The sequence below is a fragment of the Molothrus aeneus genome, chromosome 5 (assembly GCF_037042795.1).
Source record: "Molothrus aeneus isolate 106 chromosome 5, BPBGC_Maene_1.0, whole genome shotgun sequence".
NCBI lineage: Eukaryota > Metazoa > Chordata > Aves > Passeriformes > Icteridae > Molothrus > Molothrus aeneus.
In genome coordinates this window covers 20,175,558-20,189,610 of record NC_089650.1, presented here as the reverse complement: position 1 = coordinate 20,189,610, position 14,053 = coordinate 20,175,558, and the positions used below count along the sequence as shown (strand labels likewise).

Genomic DNA, 14,053 nt, shown 5'->3' with positions numbered 1-14,053 from the left:
ACAGCAGGAATATTTCATTAAAATAGTTCATTTCCCTGGATCGCAGCGGGGGAAAACCCGCAGCAGGTTGCTGTGCCCCTTGGACTGGACACCACGTACAGCCGGAGGAAAAGAAAAAAAGCATGGATTTCAGCTCCCATCTGCAACACGTGCTGGGAATTACAAAGAAAAAAAAAATCCTTTACTATAGCTGTCTGGACTGGAGGGGAAACTGGTACAAGTCAGCCTTAAGAGTGGAGCTTATTTTGGCAAGCGCGTTTATGTATGCACTGTCTCCCTTACCAGGGGAGTTACAAGGCCCTTTACTTTGCATCTCCGTCACACTCTGCAGAAACTACCCCTGGAGCCCAGAAGGACTGAGTTTGAAAAACAGAAATATAAGCTTGAGTCTTGTAAGGAGGCTAACTCAGACTTACCTGAAATATCACAATCCAGGCATAGCCGATGTTGTCGAAGTTGATGGCACCCTTGTGCGGGTTGGCGTTGCCTGTGCGGCACACATTGTAGTACTGGTTCCAGTTCACACACATGCCACTGACATTGAACTCTTGCCGGACTGAATTGTAATAATAATAATCATCCTTGTCCAAACAACACTCATGGCCTCGCTCCTTCAGCGGGGGTATTTCGTGACAGCCCATAATTCCATTATCTCCTGACAGCGAGCAGATAAAGGGCATCTCATCATCTTCCTCTGGCTGGTAATAAGGGGGCAGGACAATGTCACCTTGTCTGCAAAAGAAGCCACAGTCAAATTTCCTGTGACAAAGAGTTTCCTATCTATCAGTGATACTGGTGGGGCTGGGAGCCCCCATTCTGACAGAGGGACTGCATTGGGTGGGGGATTTCCAGGTTTATTGACTCAGGAGAAGGGGAGGAATAACAGGGCTCCTGAAAACTAGTAAATTTCTAGGGTGAGCCCCCAGTTTTCAGAGCTTTTCCTGCCATCAGATCACCCCAGGCCAAATTGCACAATCAGCTTGCTTGGAGATGAAAAAAAGCTGGAATGCAGAGATTTGCAGTCTGATACTCTCCCCTTTAACATCAAAGCTAAATCAGATGCAATGACATTAAGGAAGTTCATCAGGCTTTACTGTAATATGTTCATATATGTAACTGCTGATGGACATGTTTTATAACATTTGGTAGTGAACCTTCTGTACTTCTAAAAAAAATCCAGTTCATGAATAATTAACATTGCACAGATAAGCCTTAAAATTCAGAAATGGAAAGATAAAATTGACTTAACCTTAACTTTGACTCCTCCTTGACAGCTGGCATTACGGGTGCAATGTTTTATGACAAGTTCATGTATTTTTTCCAAATAATGCAAGCACCTTCCAAATGCATGAATAATTAAAATCATTTATGCTTGCCTAGCTGGAGATGAGCTAATATCAGAAAAGTGAAAGGTGGAAATAAAAAAAAAAAAGGATTAAGCTCTAGCTGGTGTAGTCCTTGCAGTGCTACAATGCACAACTTTCATGTTGTGCAAATGCAGACTTTTTCACTAAGTGTCATTGGAAGAGGACAGGTGTTGATGAAAAAGAAAAAGACAAGCTCGGATTGTTAACTAAGCAGGACTAAACTACAAAAGTATGTTGTAACTCATCCTCATCATTGGTGCATGGGCACCTTCAGAACTGATTTCCCTAGTAATGGTCAGCCAAATATTTTCTAATATCTGTCATTGTGAAGGCTGTGGCCCCAATTCACTTCTCAGTTACATCAACTCTGCATGGATGTAATTACACTCATTAAAGAAGTGCTACTCCTGATTTACATAAAGGACAATCATCCTAAACAGTAGTTTTTCCCCAAGGAATAAATAAACACTGCTTCAAGCAGCTCCTACTCTGCAACTCCACTGCTGTTCTGCACATTGTATTTTCACACTTTTTTTTCCAATTTGAGATGCTCTAAAGCTTCAGAACTGTTTAATCAGTTTAAACTGATCTACAGCTCTAGGTTTTCTTTAAGTAGTCTACACTGATAGCACCCTTGGGATTAGCATACGGTTTTAAGAAAACGTTTTAAAGCCTGAGATCTACTAAAGCCAGAGAGTCAACAGGAAGAGCTGTGCCCTGAAACTGGGTAATCGGAGAATTTATGGCAGGCAGAAGCTTTTCCACCCCACTGCCTGTGGGAGGAGTAAAGCTGTGCTCTGCAGACTCCCCCCTGAGCCCCCAAACAAGCCTCAGATACCTGTAATTGACCCCTGTGTGGCTTCAGGCTCTCTTTGACAGAAGTGTTCCCATGTTTCCCCACGACTTTTTTGTCCCATTCAAACATTGATTCTTTGCTTTCATATGCTCTCACTTCTACTAACCCAGCTGTGGGACATCTCTCTCACCAGCCCTCTATCTCTTCCCCATGGCATTGGCCACATGCAATTCTACTCCTGAAGTTTTGTAGAAATTTCTCAGTGTCCCTCCAAAGGTAATGCACTACTGTTGAAACAGGGACTTCAGCTCCATTTTGGAGGTGTCAAAGATGTTCCTGGATGCATCAGGCAGCACTTTGGCTTTCTCTAAGACTCCCATGAGTGTTGTTTTTTGTCAAGAAGGAGCAGGTTCAGGATCTTTCGGCAGCATGTTTCAGAGTTTCAGTTTTTTCTGGGTGTAGAAGCACCATCCTGTATTACTAGACATGGCTGGAGGGGGCAGCCATGCTAACCTGTGCCTTGATCAAATCCATATGAGCCCAGACACTTGCTGTGGAGACAGAAGAAAACCAGCTGTCTTTGCCCACCCTCCCTTTCCACTGCAAGGTGTGACCAGCACCCTTGGTGGCACACTAGCATCGCACACTTGGAGTAAGTGATGCACAGAGAGCCTGGCAGAAGACATGAGCAGGCAGAGGGAAAGAGAAACATCCACGGGAGGGAAGGAAGGAGGGAAGGAAGGAGGGAAGGAAGGAGGGAAGGAGGGAAGGAGGGAAGGAAGGAAGGAAGGAAGGAAGGAAGGAAGGAAGGAAGGAAGGAAGGAAGGAAGGAAGGAAGGAAGGAAGGAAGGAAGGAAGGAAGGAAGGAAGGAAGGAAGGAAGGAAGGAAGGAAGGAAGGAAGGAAGGAAGGAAGGAAGGAAGGAAGGAAGGAAGGAAGGAAGGAAGGAAGGAAGGAAGGAAGGAAGGAAGGAAGGAAGGAAGGAAGGAAGGAAGGAAGGAAGGAAGGAAGGAAGGAAGGGTTGTCTCCCAGTCACTCACACTGTGAAGTTCTCCTCCATGAAGCAGCGGTTGCGGAGCAGCCCAGCCCACAGCTGCACGCCGATGATGCCGAAGATGAAGAAGACAAAGAAGCAGAGAAGAAGGACGTTCCCCAGCATGGGCAAGGTGTCCAGCAGCAGGTTCACAAGGATGCGCATGCCTGCAGGGGGAGAAGAGAACCAGCAGGAGCAAGTGTGGGACACAGGGATAGACAGAGGGAGAGAGGAAGGGAAGGAGAAGGAAAGAAGTTTACAAGATATGCATAATAAAAGCAAAAAGCCCCATGAAAATAAAAGCATAGTGTCAGAAATTAACCACTGTCCAAACCCAGCCAGATTTATGCTTATTGCCCTTTCTTGTCCTAACCTCTACTGACAGGCAGCCCAGCAGAGCTGCTGTGATGCTGTGATGCCTTAACCTTAGGCCTCCATCTGCAGCAGAGAAGAAAAGAGAATGAGACTTTTGGTGCCATCAGCTATCTGACTGACATACCTCCCTCCCTTTTCCCTGCAGGACAACAGAGTGACAAAGGTCCCAAAGGGGCATGTCAGCTCAACAGCCCCATTACCCAATGGCTCCAACTGAAAGTCATCCTAGTACAGCAACTGAATCCTGCAGCTTGTGAGATCTGCATGGATAGACTAAGGCCAGCCTGCCAGTAGCATGAATCTTTTCAGAACATATAAACTGGCTTAGATAATTGGGGTTTTTTTCAGTGACAGTATCATCAAGAGACAGTCATGAAAACCACAATTTCCCCCCCTGGCTAGTCCTCATGCCCCAGTGGGGCTGGAGCACACAAGTAGCAGGCACAGCCCAAAAAGCTTCCAGCACAGAATCTCTGCCCAATGCAAATGTTTTTAAAAAAAATTTTTTTTTACTCTCTAATTACCTAATGAATTATTCTTGTGGTTTTATTTTCCCCTTGGCTCTTTAGCGCACAGCCACAAGTAGGGGTAAACATAGTCCATTTCTCCATGGAGCTAATGGCTTTTCCTCTGCTCTCCAGGGATGGGGAAAGCCTAGAAAATCTTCTGAGCATCACAGTACTGCCTTTATCCCTGTGCACACCTCACGAGGTTGTCTCTCCTTGTCTCCATGGAGGTCCCCCCTCAGATACCCAGAGAGTTCCTTCACTGAAGATGTTCCATGTAGGCCAGCAAATAATTAGCTAATTAGGTATTTATAACCAATTCATTGCTTTAGATGGCAGTGGAAGGGGAAAGAGGAGAGGAAGATAGGATTAGGATTCTCTGACAGCCCTTTGAGGCACAAGATAATCTCCCTTGTGTACCCAGCACCAAGTAATTACCACACAATACTATACATTATGCTCCGTGTCTGTTCCCCAGACTGCTTGCCCCACAGAGAGGGGAGGGAAGAGGCACCTGTGATGGAGCAGGCAGGCACGGAATTCACAAACACTGAAGGAAGAGGGAGAAGTGTGCCTGCTGTGGAACAGCAGACTGGTTTAGATTAGTAGAGAATGCTTTGGAGTCAGAGCAGGGTGGAAGAGACAGGAGTGGTATTTACAGGTATGTGATGTGTAGGAAGGAGAAGATGCTCATTGGTGCCTCCATGGGATCATGAAGGATAAAGGATGATGTCACTAGCTCTAAGACCAGGCTGTGGAGCAGTAGTTAAGCCCTGCTGCCTGCCTGTCCTGCTGTGTCACCAGCCACCACATAAGGCAGCTTCTAGATGAGTACATCAGGGTCACAGCTCCAGCCACACACTGGGGATCACAGCTGTGCCCTGAGTCACTGACAGCTCTCTGAGCTCTCAGCACACCAAGTCCGACAGCACAGCCACTGTGACCTGCTGGGCCCCAGAGAAATACTCTGGACAGCCCTGGGACTTCAAGACCGTGCACCCTCACTGTAGTGCTATGTGCTCCCAGCATTAATGCTGTGTCCCAGGAGAAGCTCAGTAGTTCCCATAAATTGTCCTGGTCAGTACATTAGGGAGAGCCAAGTGACATGGTACCAGTAATGCTGCAAGAGGGGGTGGTGTTTTTCAGATCAGTTGATGCTAGCTCCATTTCAGAGCTGGGTAATGGAAGAGATGAGGCTGCCCTTACGTTGAAATGCAGAACAGACAAAACAGACATTCACACCAGAATTTTACAGACAGCATCCTTGTTGGGTCAGAATTTACAAAAATTTATTTTGTCTATGTTCCAAGAGAAAGCAAATGATGTTCAAAACTTGTCTGACTTTTTCTTGGAAGCATCCTGCCTGCCCATACGTTCTCCATCCTGACTCTCAGAGGGATTACTGATGGTACAAGATTATGCTCTCCACAGCTCCAAGATCACAGCTATTGCCCCCATGTTAGGCACTCTGGGGTATGTGGGGCCATGACCCAAGAACTGGCAGGTGGCCCCTGTGGCATCTTTTCCACATCACAAAGAATTTCGGCATTAACAGGTTCTAAGTCCAAATGAAACCAGTTTGGGGGTTTGTTTTTTTTTTTAATTTCACAGTTTGACAGATTAATCTTTCTCTTGCCATTGATGTTGACTATGGATATGAGATTGGCTCTTCAAAAGCAGTAATGCTGAATCTACACCCATCTAAACATTCAAACATCAGTTGCAATTGCAGGAGAAAGAGGGAGAAAGGCTGAATGGCCTAAGGCCAACAGGTGATGATTTACCAGAGAAGCTGGTGGCCACAATAATGAGGTCTCTAAAGCAACTGCCCAACAGTGGAAATGGGAAGTGCAGCTTTGGGAGTATTCTGTTTTGGGGAATTGGGATGCCTACCTTTTCCAAAGGGCCCTTGCTGGACAAGCTGCCATCCACTGCAACACCTGTGCATCTTGAATGACAAATTCTGAAAGGTGCTGGAAAGCCCCTTCACCAAAATCCTGCTGCTGCCTCCTTCCCACCTTCTGCTGCCTCCACCTGCTGTTCAGCCACTTTTCTCTTGCTCTGCCTACAACTCCTCTCTGCCTCTGTGCTGCTCCTCAGCTTCTGTGCACACCTTTCCTGGCCTCCCTCCCCACTGCTGCCTTTCCCCACATCCCCATTTCTCCTTTACCATTGGCAGAGCAGAAGCTGTGCTGGCTCACAGTAAGGAGGGGATATGAAAGGCACAGTGACCTTTTCTGAAGCAACCTTTGTAAAAAGGGGAACGCTGCTCAAGAAGAGAAAGGAAGAGAGGCTGGGCAGTCTGGAGGAAAAGTGAGGAGGGAGAGCATTGATGAAACAACATTCAGCAACCAAACAGCCTTCCAGGGCATCAAATATGAAAAGGTTTTGCTCTTCAAGGGAAATAAAAGCTAGAAACATTAAATATTCATGAGCGCCAGGTGTGGGCTCGGAAAGATCTTTTCTCCACTCACTCTGACCGGGGGGAGGAAATGAAATGGCCTTGTCTGTGGGCATCCAAGGAGGGAAACAATGCTCACATAATGGTTTCCTGCTGCTCACCCATGGCCTTGAGCAAGGGGTAGAGAAGGGTGCTTGATGGTACCTCGAAGGCAGGGCTGCTTCTGGTAAGATATCCCGCAGGAGCAAAGCCACAGGTGTGTTCACCACTCAAACACAGCAGGAGATGGGGGAAAGTATGTACAGGGATAAGAAATGGTGGGAAGGCAAGAGAAGTGACCATCAGAAGGATGGTCACTTCTGAGCAGCCCTTCTTCACAGGGCTGAGCAAAGCCTCTGAGCTCCCCCCGTGGTTCAGAAGTAAATCGTCTGTCTCAGCCTGGTGGCACCCAGAGGCCCTTCCTGACAAATTCAGCAGACACCACAATGACCCCAGCTCCCTCCCGACACTCGCCATCAACCCTGATTAGCCTGGCTATCGCAGCTAAGCGGACTCATCTGCCGCGCCCGCCCCGGGCCGGCCTGGGCAGGGCCGGGCCGGCCTGGGCAGGGCCGGGCCACCACCGCCAGTGACAGCAGCCCTGTCACTTCGCCCTGTCCCCCCTGCCTCCTCCCGAGCGCCAGGAGAGCTGGGCTGATTCACTCCCTGGCGCTAACCCCCCTGTGACACGAACGGGGACCGGCTGAGGAGGGGTGAGAAACCCTGTTCTTTCTCACCTCTGAGGCTTTCAGTCCGCCCCAGCTACGGCATGAGGGACAGAGCCAACACCTGTGAAGTCAAAAGGAGATTTGAGGCCATCATTCCCTCGCCTGGGGTAAAGCAGTGGAGGAGAACATAATTCTCAGCTCCCATCTCATCTGCATCGTGGACCAAGCTACCACTTGTCGTTTCAACTGGAACAAAACCAAATCTCCTTCCCATCAGCACTTGTGACTGTAGCTGGCAGGACATTTTGCAGAATGCAGAAACTGAAGTGTCATTATGTCCCTCAGCCAGGCTGCTTGTCCAAGCGTGCCTTCTTTCCTTCCTCCCCTGCCCCAGGACACATGGCAGTCCATCCAGCTAGCATGGGGTTGGCAGCATTCTCCTGTGCGTGCTCCTTTATGGAAATTTTCAGAACCGAGGAACCATTCCAGCAGATAGATTGTGCAGCAAGTACACACAGAGAGACGTGCACCTTCTTCTTTTCTTTTAATTTTGCAGCCAACCCCTGTAGTTAAAACAATCTCAGTTTGTGTGCACAGTGCAAGCTCGTGCTCCAACTTGTGGCCATCCTCACTGATGTCCTGCTGACCTGAGGCTTAGCTGTCATTTCACACATTGCACTCAGCTCCAGCTTGGGCCAAACACTGCCAAGAGACACCAATCAGCTGTGGGTCCAACAGCAGACACACTGCCAAGCTGACCTATACTATAACCCACAGCTTTTCTTGCCATGCAGATCTTTTCTCTTTGATGCATTCCTTCTAACTGAGGCCTGTTCTGCAAACAACACATGCAAGCTAAAGGAGTTCAGCTGGAAGAGCCAGTGTGCAGCTCCAGATGCTTTGTCCTCAAGCTGCAAAGCCAGCCTCACTCACATTGCAAACCATCACTGCCTGTTTTGCACCAAGGCAAGAGAGAGAGCATGTCCAGATGGATGGCCAGACCCAAATTAAATCAGCTCTGGGGAAAGACTGGTCCAGTTGACAGACAGTATGAGGTACTGAGAGATCTTAAGCCAGTTCTGCTGCTAAGGAAAAACTGCCCCAGACACACTGGGCTCATTCAGAGAAAAGAAAAGTCTTCCCACCAATCTCTTTGTCAGGTTCTGGGTGCATTTGCAGGGTACATTTAGAGCTGGGGGCTTAACACTTGCAGATGGTCAGCATGATCCATAGCTCAGGAGCACTGCTCAGTTCCTCACCAAATCCCCACTCTTGCCTTACTGACAAGCAAAGCCTTTTAGCATCCCTGACTGGCTCAGGCATCTCATCCTACACAGCCTGTTGATGACATAACCTCAAATTATCTTTGTCACTCCCCAGTGTAACCACAGAAGAGATCAAAACATGACATTTGTAGCACTTATAAAGCTTCAGCCAGTATGGAGAGCTGTTGTTCATTTTCTCAGTAGCATGGGCATACCAATCCTCATCTTCATACAATGACTTCCCTTAGAATACTCAAGTTTAAACACTAAGTGCCCCTAGTCCTTACCTTCAAGGTACTTCTCAGCTTAAGCCTGAGGTAGCCGAAAGAGAGACAAACTCCAGAAAAAACCTTTTTGGCCAGAGCTTCACCCTGCTGGAACAAAGCTTTCCAGACAAGGTTTAGAGTACAGTCATATAAGAGGAAAAAAATCTCTTTAAGCTTGCTCCAAGGCCCTAGAAACAATTCCCTTGGGATCCAGGGACTAACACAGACCTCACCTCTTTTCAGTCAGAGAGCAAGACACAGACCAGGTCAGGTCATGAAAAAGTAAAGAACAGAAGAAAAATGCATCACTTAAAACACTTCCCAACAGACATTCAGCTAAAACAACCACCAAAAAGAGAGCCAATGAAACCAGAGATAAGCTCTTTTCCTTGGAGGGGTAGAGGAGCAAATAAACACACAGGCACTGCAGAGCCCCAGAGCTCAGCAGGCTGCCAAAGGGGGCTCAGCTGGTGCTGCCAGGTGATGTGAAGAAGCAAGCTCAGAAGTGAAGCCTCCTAATTGCAGACCTGACCCCACAGCTGCAGTGGCTTCAAGAAAGAGAGCAGAGCAAAATCCAGAGCATTTACCTTGACACCTAAATACTGACATTTCTGAAGAGAGAGTGGCCACAGTCCATGCTTTTCTGTCATCCAAAAAGGAGACACTAAGCTCTGCAGCAGGCTGCACCTCATGATGGATGCTGTAAGCCCAGATAAGGTTCACAGATACAACCAAAAACTCCTCCCCCACAAGCAGTCACATTCAGGACATGCCACCTCAGCATGGTTGGTAGCCACATAATCTGTGACAGGAGCAGAAATGCATGCAGGCAAAGGTCCCAGTCAGTAGCCCCCTTCTTCTCTGTCCTGCCATTATCCCCCTGCAAGCTTTGGACTGTTAAGCAACCTTGTCTTGGAAAGTGATGACAGGTGTCAGATTATTTCTTAGAGAGGTGTCTCTCTGGGGGATTACTGTCATTCTGTTCTTTTTTGTAATACTGAACATCTAATAAGCAACACCTACTACCACCTGCTACAGCAGTTCATTCAGTGATCATCTCATTTTTTCCCCACTTATCACTGCAGTGATGACTGCATTCACTTTCAGTGAAGAGTCTATTAAAAACATACAGTGCCAGCTTTTCTTTCAGAATTGCAGGAGCCACCTAACACCAGGGACAAAAGTCAACTCCAGTGCTGTGGCTGCAAGCCACTTGCCTCCATCCTATAAATATCCTTAAGCTCTTTACACATCTCTAGTGCTAAGTGAGACAGAATAATGCAAAATATTATGTAAAACAGTATTAATGCAACTTCTGGGTAAGATTTAACAGGGCTAATTTCCTCTTGCTGTCACTAGCATGAATCACGTTTCTTTCTACTGCAGGCAATGACATGACGTTACGTGAAATGAGTGTGAACAGGAGAATCGGTCCCAAAATACACAAAGATAGAGAAATTTAAGGTTATGGTTGTAAATTGCCTTGCCCACACACACAAAGTTTAATTTGCATTAGTGTAATATGACAGTATCATTCACCCCATAATACACTGTCATTATTGCTCACATTTCCATGGTATCCATTGCTTGATAGGTCCCATGGGACAGATTTTGCAAAACAGCTCAGCTCCTATTTAGGCAGCAAAATACATGGCTGGGCTTTCGTGATTGCTGTGTACACTGGAGGCTGAGCTTGTTTGAACAGGCAGCAGAATTATCACAATGGGAGCTGTGAGGTACTAAGCATTTTTTAAAATTCTGGCTCTGCATGTTCCCCTACAGGAGAAGGGAGAAATAAAGATTCCATCAAAGGTTTCTATGACTGGTTTCTGTAATGTTTTGGCTTGGTTTTTTCCAGGCTTGCTTTACTAACACAAATTCTGAAGAGTTGTTACAGACTTTTGTGATTTTTATCATCAGTCTTTAGCTACATGGCAGAAACCTTCAGGTGGGAAATCTTGCTATGACTTGAAAACCTCAGATTACAGCCAAAAAAAAAAAAAGGAGAGAAGTTTTTATTTCCCACTAGTATGGGTGGAAAAAAAAAGATATGAACTCAGAGGTATAAAGGTCTGAAAGCCACAGGAAAAATAAATAATTATAATCTGTGATTGTTTTTCCTTTTTCAAATCTCATGGCTTTAAAGTCATCTGAAAAACCTACAAGCCCACAATTAGTGACTTTGGAATACTTGCTAATAATCCAGAAATGAAGTGGACTGGTTCAGAGAAGGAAATATTACTTTCTCCCATGATCTGTGACCACAAAAAATAGAAAATAATCAATGTATCATACAAAACAAAGCATTTCCAGGTCTCTGTTTCCTGCATTTCAGTGTTTCCCAGCTCCTTGCCATGATGCCACATTAACAAAGGAATATAATTTTCATTATGTTTTGGGGTTTTTCTCCAAAATTTACTTTGATTGCCCAGTTAAACACCTGGCAATACACTGCACACTTGTAATCTACATGAAAAACAGCACGGAGATCAGACAAGAAGTAAATATAACTGGAGCCTGTCTTCAGTGACTGAAGACTTAAAATTAAGTACAGGAAAAAATTGTTTACAGTGAGTTGTGAGGCACTGGAACATCCAGAGAAATTGTGGATGCCTCATCCTTGGAAGTGTTCACGGCCAGGCTGAATGGGGCTCTGAGGAGCCTGCTCTAGTGGAAGGTGTCCCTGATCTTTAAGGTCCCTTCCAACCCAAACCATTCCAGGCTTCTATGAGGGCTTCCTCCAGCATTGCAAAAGTGGGTTTGGTTACAGACCAGTTGGTTTGTTAAAAAGCTTCAGAGATGCATTGATTTGCAAACCCATCCAGCATATTTGTGAGTCTTTATACTGTCCTTGACTTTGTATCAGTTTTGATTTCCTCCCTGCCTCTTTGCATTATCCTACACACAGAGGTGCATCAGGCCTTCATGTGCTGTGCCTGGCAAACCCTACCACTTGCCTCCTGTGCATTTCTCTTTCCAGCTCCCCTTCCTTTTTCTCATCTCTCTTGATCTTCATTCTGCTCTGCTCCCCTTCACATGGTTTCCCTTTATCCTGAGCGTGTCCATCTAATTTAGGGCTTGACTTGATGAAGACACTTGATAAAGAGCTGCACATACAGGACAGTGCAGCTCAGAGTACAATTCCATCTCTGATATGTCCCCCACAGGAAGCTGGCAGCTTCACCTTTAAATACATTTCAGTCACACAGCCTGATCAGGGAATGAACAGGGCTTTGTGACCTCTTAACGTTTTCATATGGGTGCTGCCAGAGAACATCACTCCTGTGCCCTTACTAACCTGCTCAGGCTGTATGTGGATAAATCTGTATGTATACACATTAGCACGTGGTTGAGAGTGTGGTTTGTTTGTCACTGAGGTGTGATAATACGTATTTACAGAGCACCTCATACAACGAACTGTGAGTTGGGTAAGTTAAAATACTTGGAAAAATCAACAGTATCTGAGTTTCAGCTATTGCTTCACAAATAAAGCTGAGAGGGGGGGGATATTACTTCCAAAAGAGTCATTTGGAAGAGTACATTTTTGAAAGGGAATCAGTTTTGGAAGAGAAGAAGCAAGTCCTCTTGCAAAAACACTGAAGCATCTGAAGCAAAGACCCCATGGGGGGCACTTAGAAGAGGAATTTCATCATCCGTTTGCATTTCCAACTGCTAGGGCAGGACTGTGCCCGTCAAATGTGCTTGGTTTTTGTCTGATCTAGCTGTAAATGAGACTGTTTTACAGCCTCATATATCTCAGTCAGAAGCTCATTTCACACACGCTCATCAGTGAAATTAGTTCTTCAAAAACACATTTAGAGAAGTAAATGTCATCACTTTTCCCCCATGCCAAGTGCGGGGTTCGTAGCCAGCTTACTCTGTTTTAGGCACTGTTACAGTGCCAAGCACAGGTACCTTGGTGTGGAATACAGATTTAAAGCAGGCATATGCAGGTTAAACATCTGCTTTTCCCATTTCAGCACTCAGATGGTTCAGATTATATTTATTTTGGGGCTTTGGTCTAGTGAGATGAGTGCAGAGCTAGGAGTTAGGAGATGTCAGTTGTACTCCCGAATCTGCTGGCGACACTTACTGGGTCCCACTAACCTGGTGTGAAACATAAGAAAGACTAAAAATAACAAGCCATGGTTTATATCTTTGAGATCCATAGAGGAGAAGGAGAAAACTCCAGTCTATTTGGACCCATGGAGTTACTATAATTACAATCATTAAAAAAGAAAAATGGAACTAGATCAAGAGTTTTTATACACAGCACTTGTACTAGGAAAAAACCTGCTATTTGATTGAAATAAAAACACTGCAGTAGTCATTAAAACATTTAGCAAAAAGAAAAGGAGGACAAGAAGAGAGGAAAGCATTCTTATACTAGAATGGAATGATTAAGGATTTCTGATTTTTAGACTTTTTTGTCAGGACCCAGTGTAAGAAAAAACATTAAATTAAACAAACCTTCTAAAATTAGGCAGCATACAGCTGTACTAAAAAGGATGGGAAAAGATTAATTTTGTTCTGACGGAAAAAAAACCACATTTAGAAAAAGCAGAACTTCCCACAAATCTGAAATTTTATTTCCTGCACACCAAATAATAAGCATATAATGTTATTTTTATAATACCTACAACTCCATATAAATATTAGTGCACTTACAGACAGAGTATTAGCACATATGTGTACTTTCTACTCTGTAAAGTTGCTTTGCAACAGATTCTTTCACTTGCATACAGTGCACCCAGCTGAAGAAATCTACTTCCAAATGATGAATCAGCTACTAAATTGTAAGTGGAAACTGGAAGACATCACACATAATGCAGGGGTTCTTCTTTGCATAAGGCCAATGTGACAAGAAAGAGTAAAGTGAAGAAACATTTCCTTCTTAAATGTCAAAAAAACTTAATAAAAGAAGAGCAAGAAATTCAAATTATCAGAAATTATCACAGATTCACTGCTGGAAAGCAGGCAAAAATAAAACAAAACCAGCCTCTCTCCCCAAACCTTGTGCCTTGCCTTGAGAAGAAGCAACAAATAAAGAGCCAGCACAAAGAGCAATATTTCACCCAGCAACCTGTAACACAATCACAAAAGGATAACAATAAATGGATGTGGAATTTCACCCCAAGACAGGACACAGACATGGCCAGAGCAGAAGGCAGCTACCTCTGACAGAGACCTGGAGGGTATTTTTTTACTCTTTACACTGATTCAGTGACTTGCAGGGCTTGTCACACCAACTCATTGCCATGGAATTGAATCCCATGGCAATAGGACCAGACCAATCTCTGACTTTTCATTTCCTGCATTTTCAAACATGACCCCAAAA

General features: G+C 45.2%; 1 protein-coding gene across 1 annotated transcript in view; it reads right to left on the bottom strand.

The window, feature by feature from the left end:
• Nucleotides 1-14,053, bottom strand: part of CACNA1I (calcium voltage-gated channel subunit alpha1 I) — an 86,852-nt gene that overhangs the window by 49,810 nt on the left and 22,989 nt on the right. Inside the window, exons 4-5 of the mRNA XM_066549587.1 lie at nucleotides 3,203-3,362; nucleotides 417-732 (exon numbers count right to left, since the gene is read on the bottom strand). Coding sequence (XP_066405684.1) covers nucleotides 417-732; nucleotides 3,203-3,362 — 476 coding nt within the window. The remainder of the gene's footprint in view (nucleotides 1-416; nucleotides 733-3,202; nucleotides 3,363-14,053) is intronic.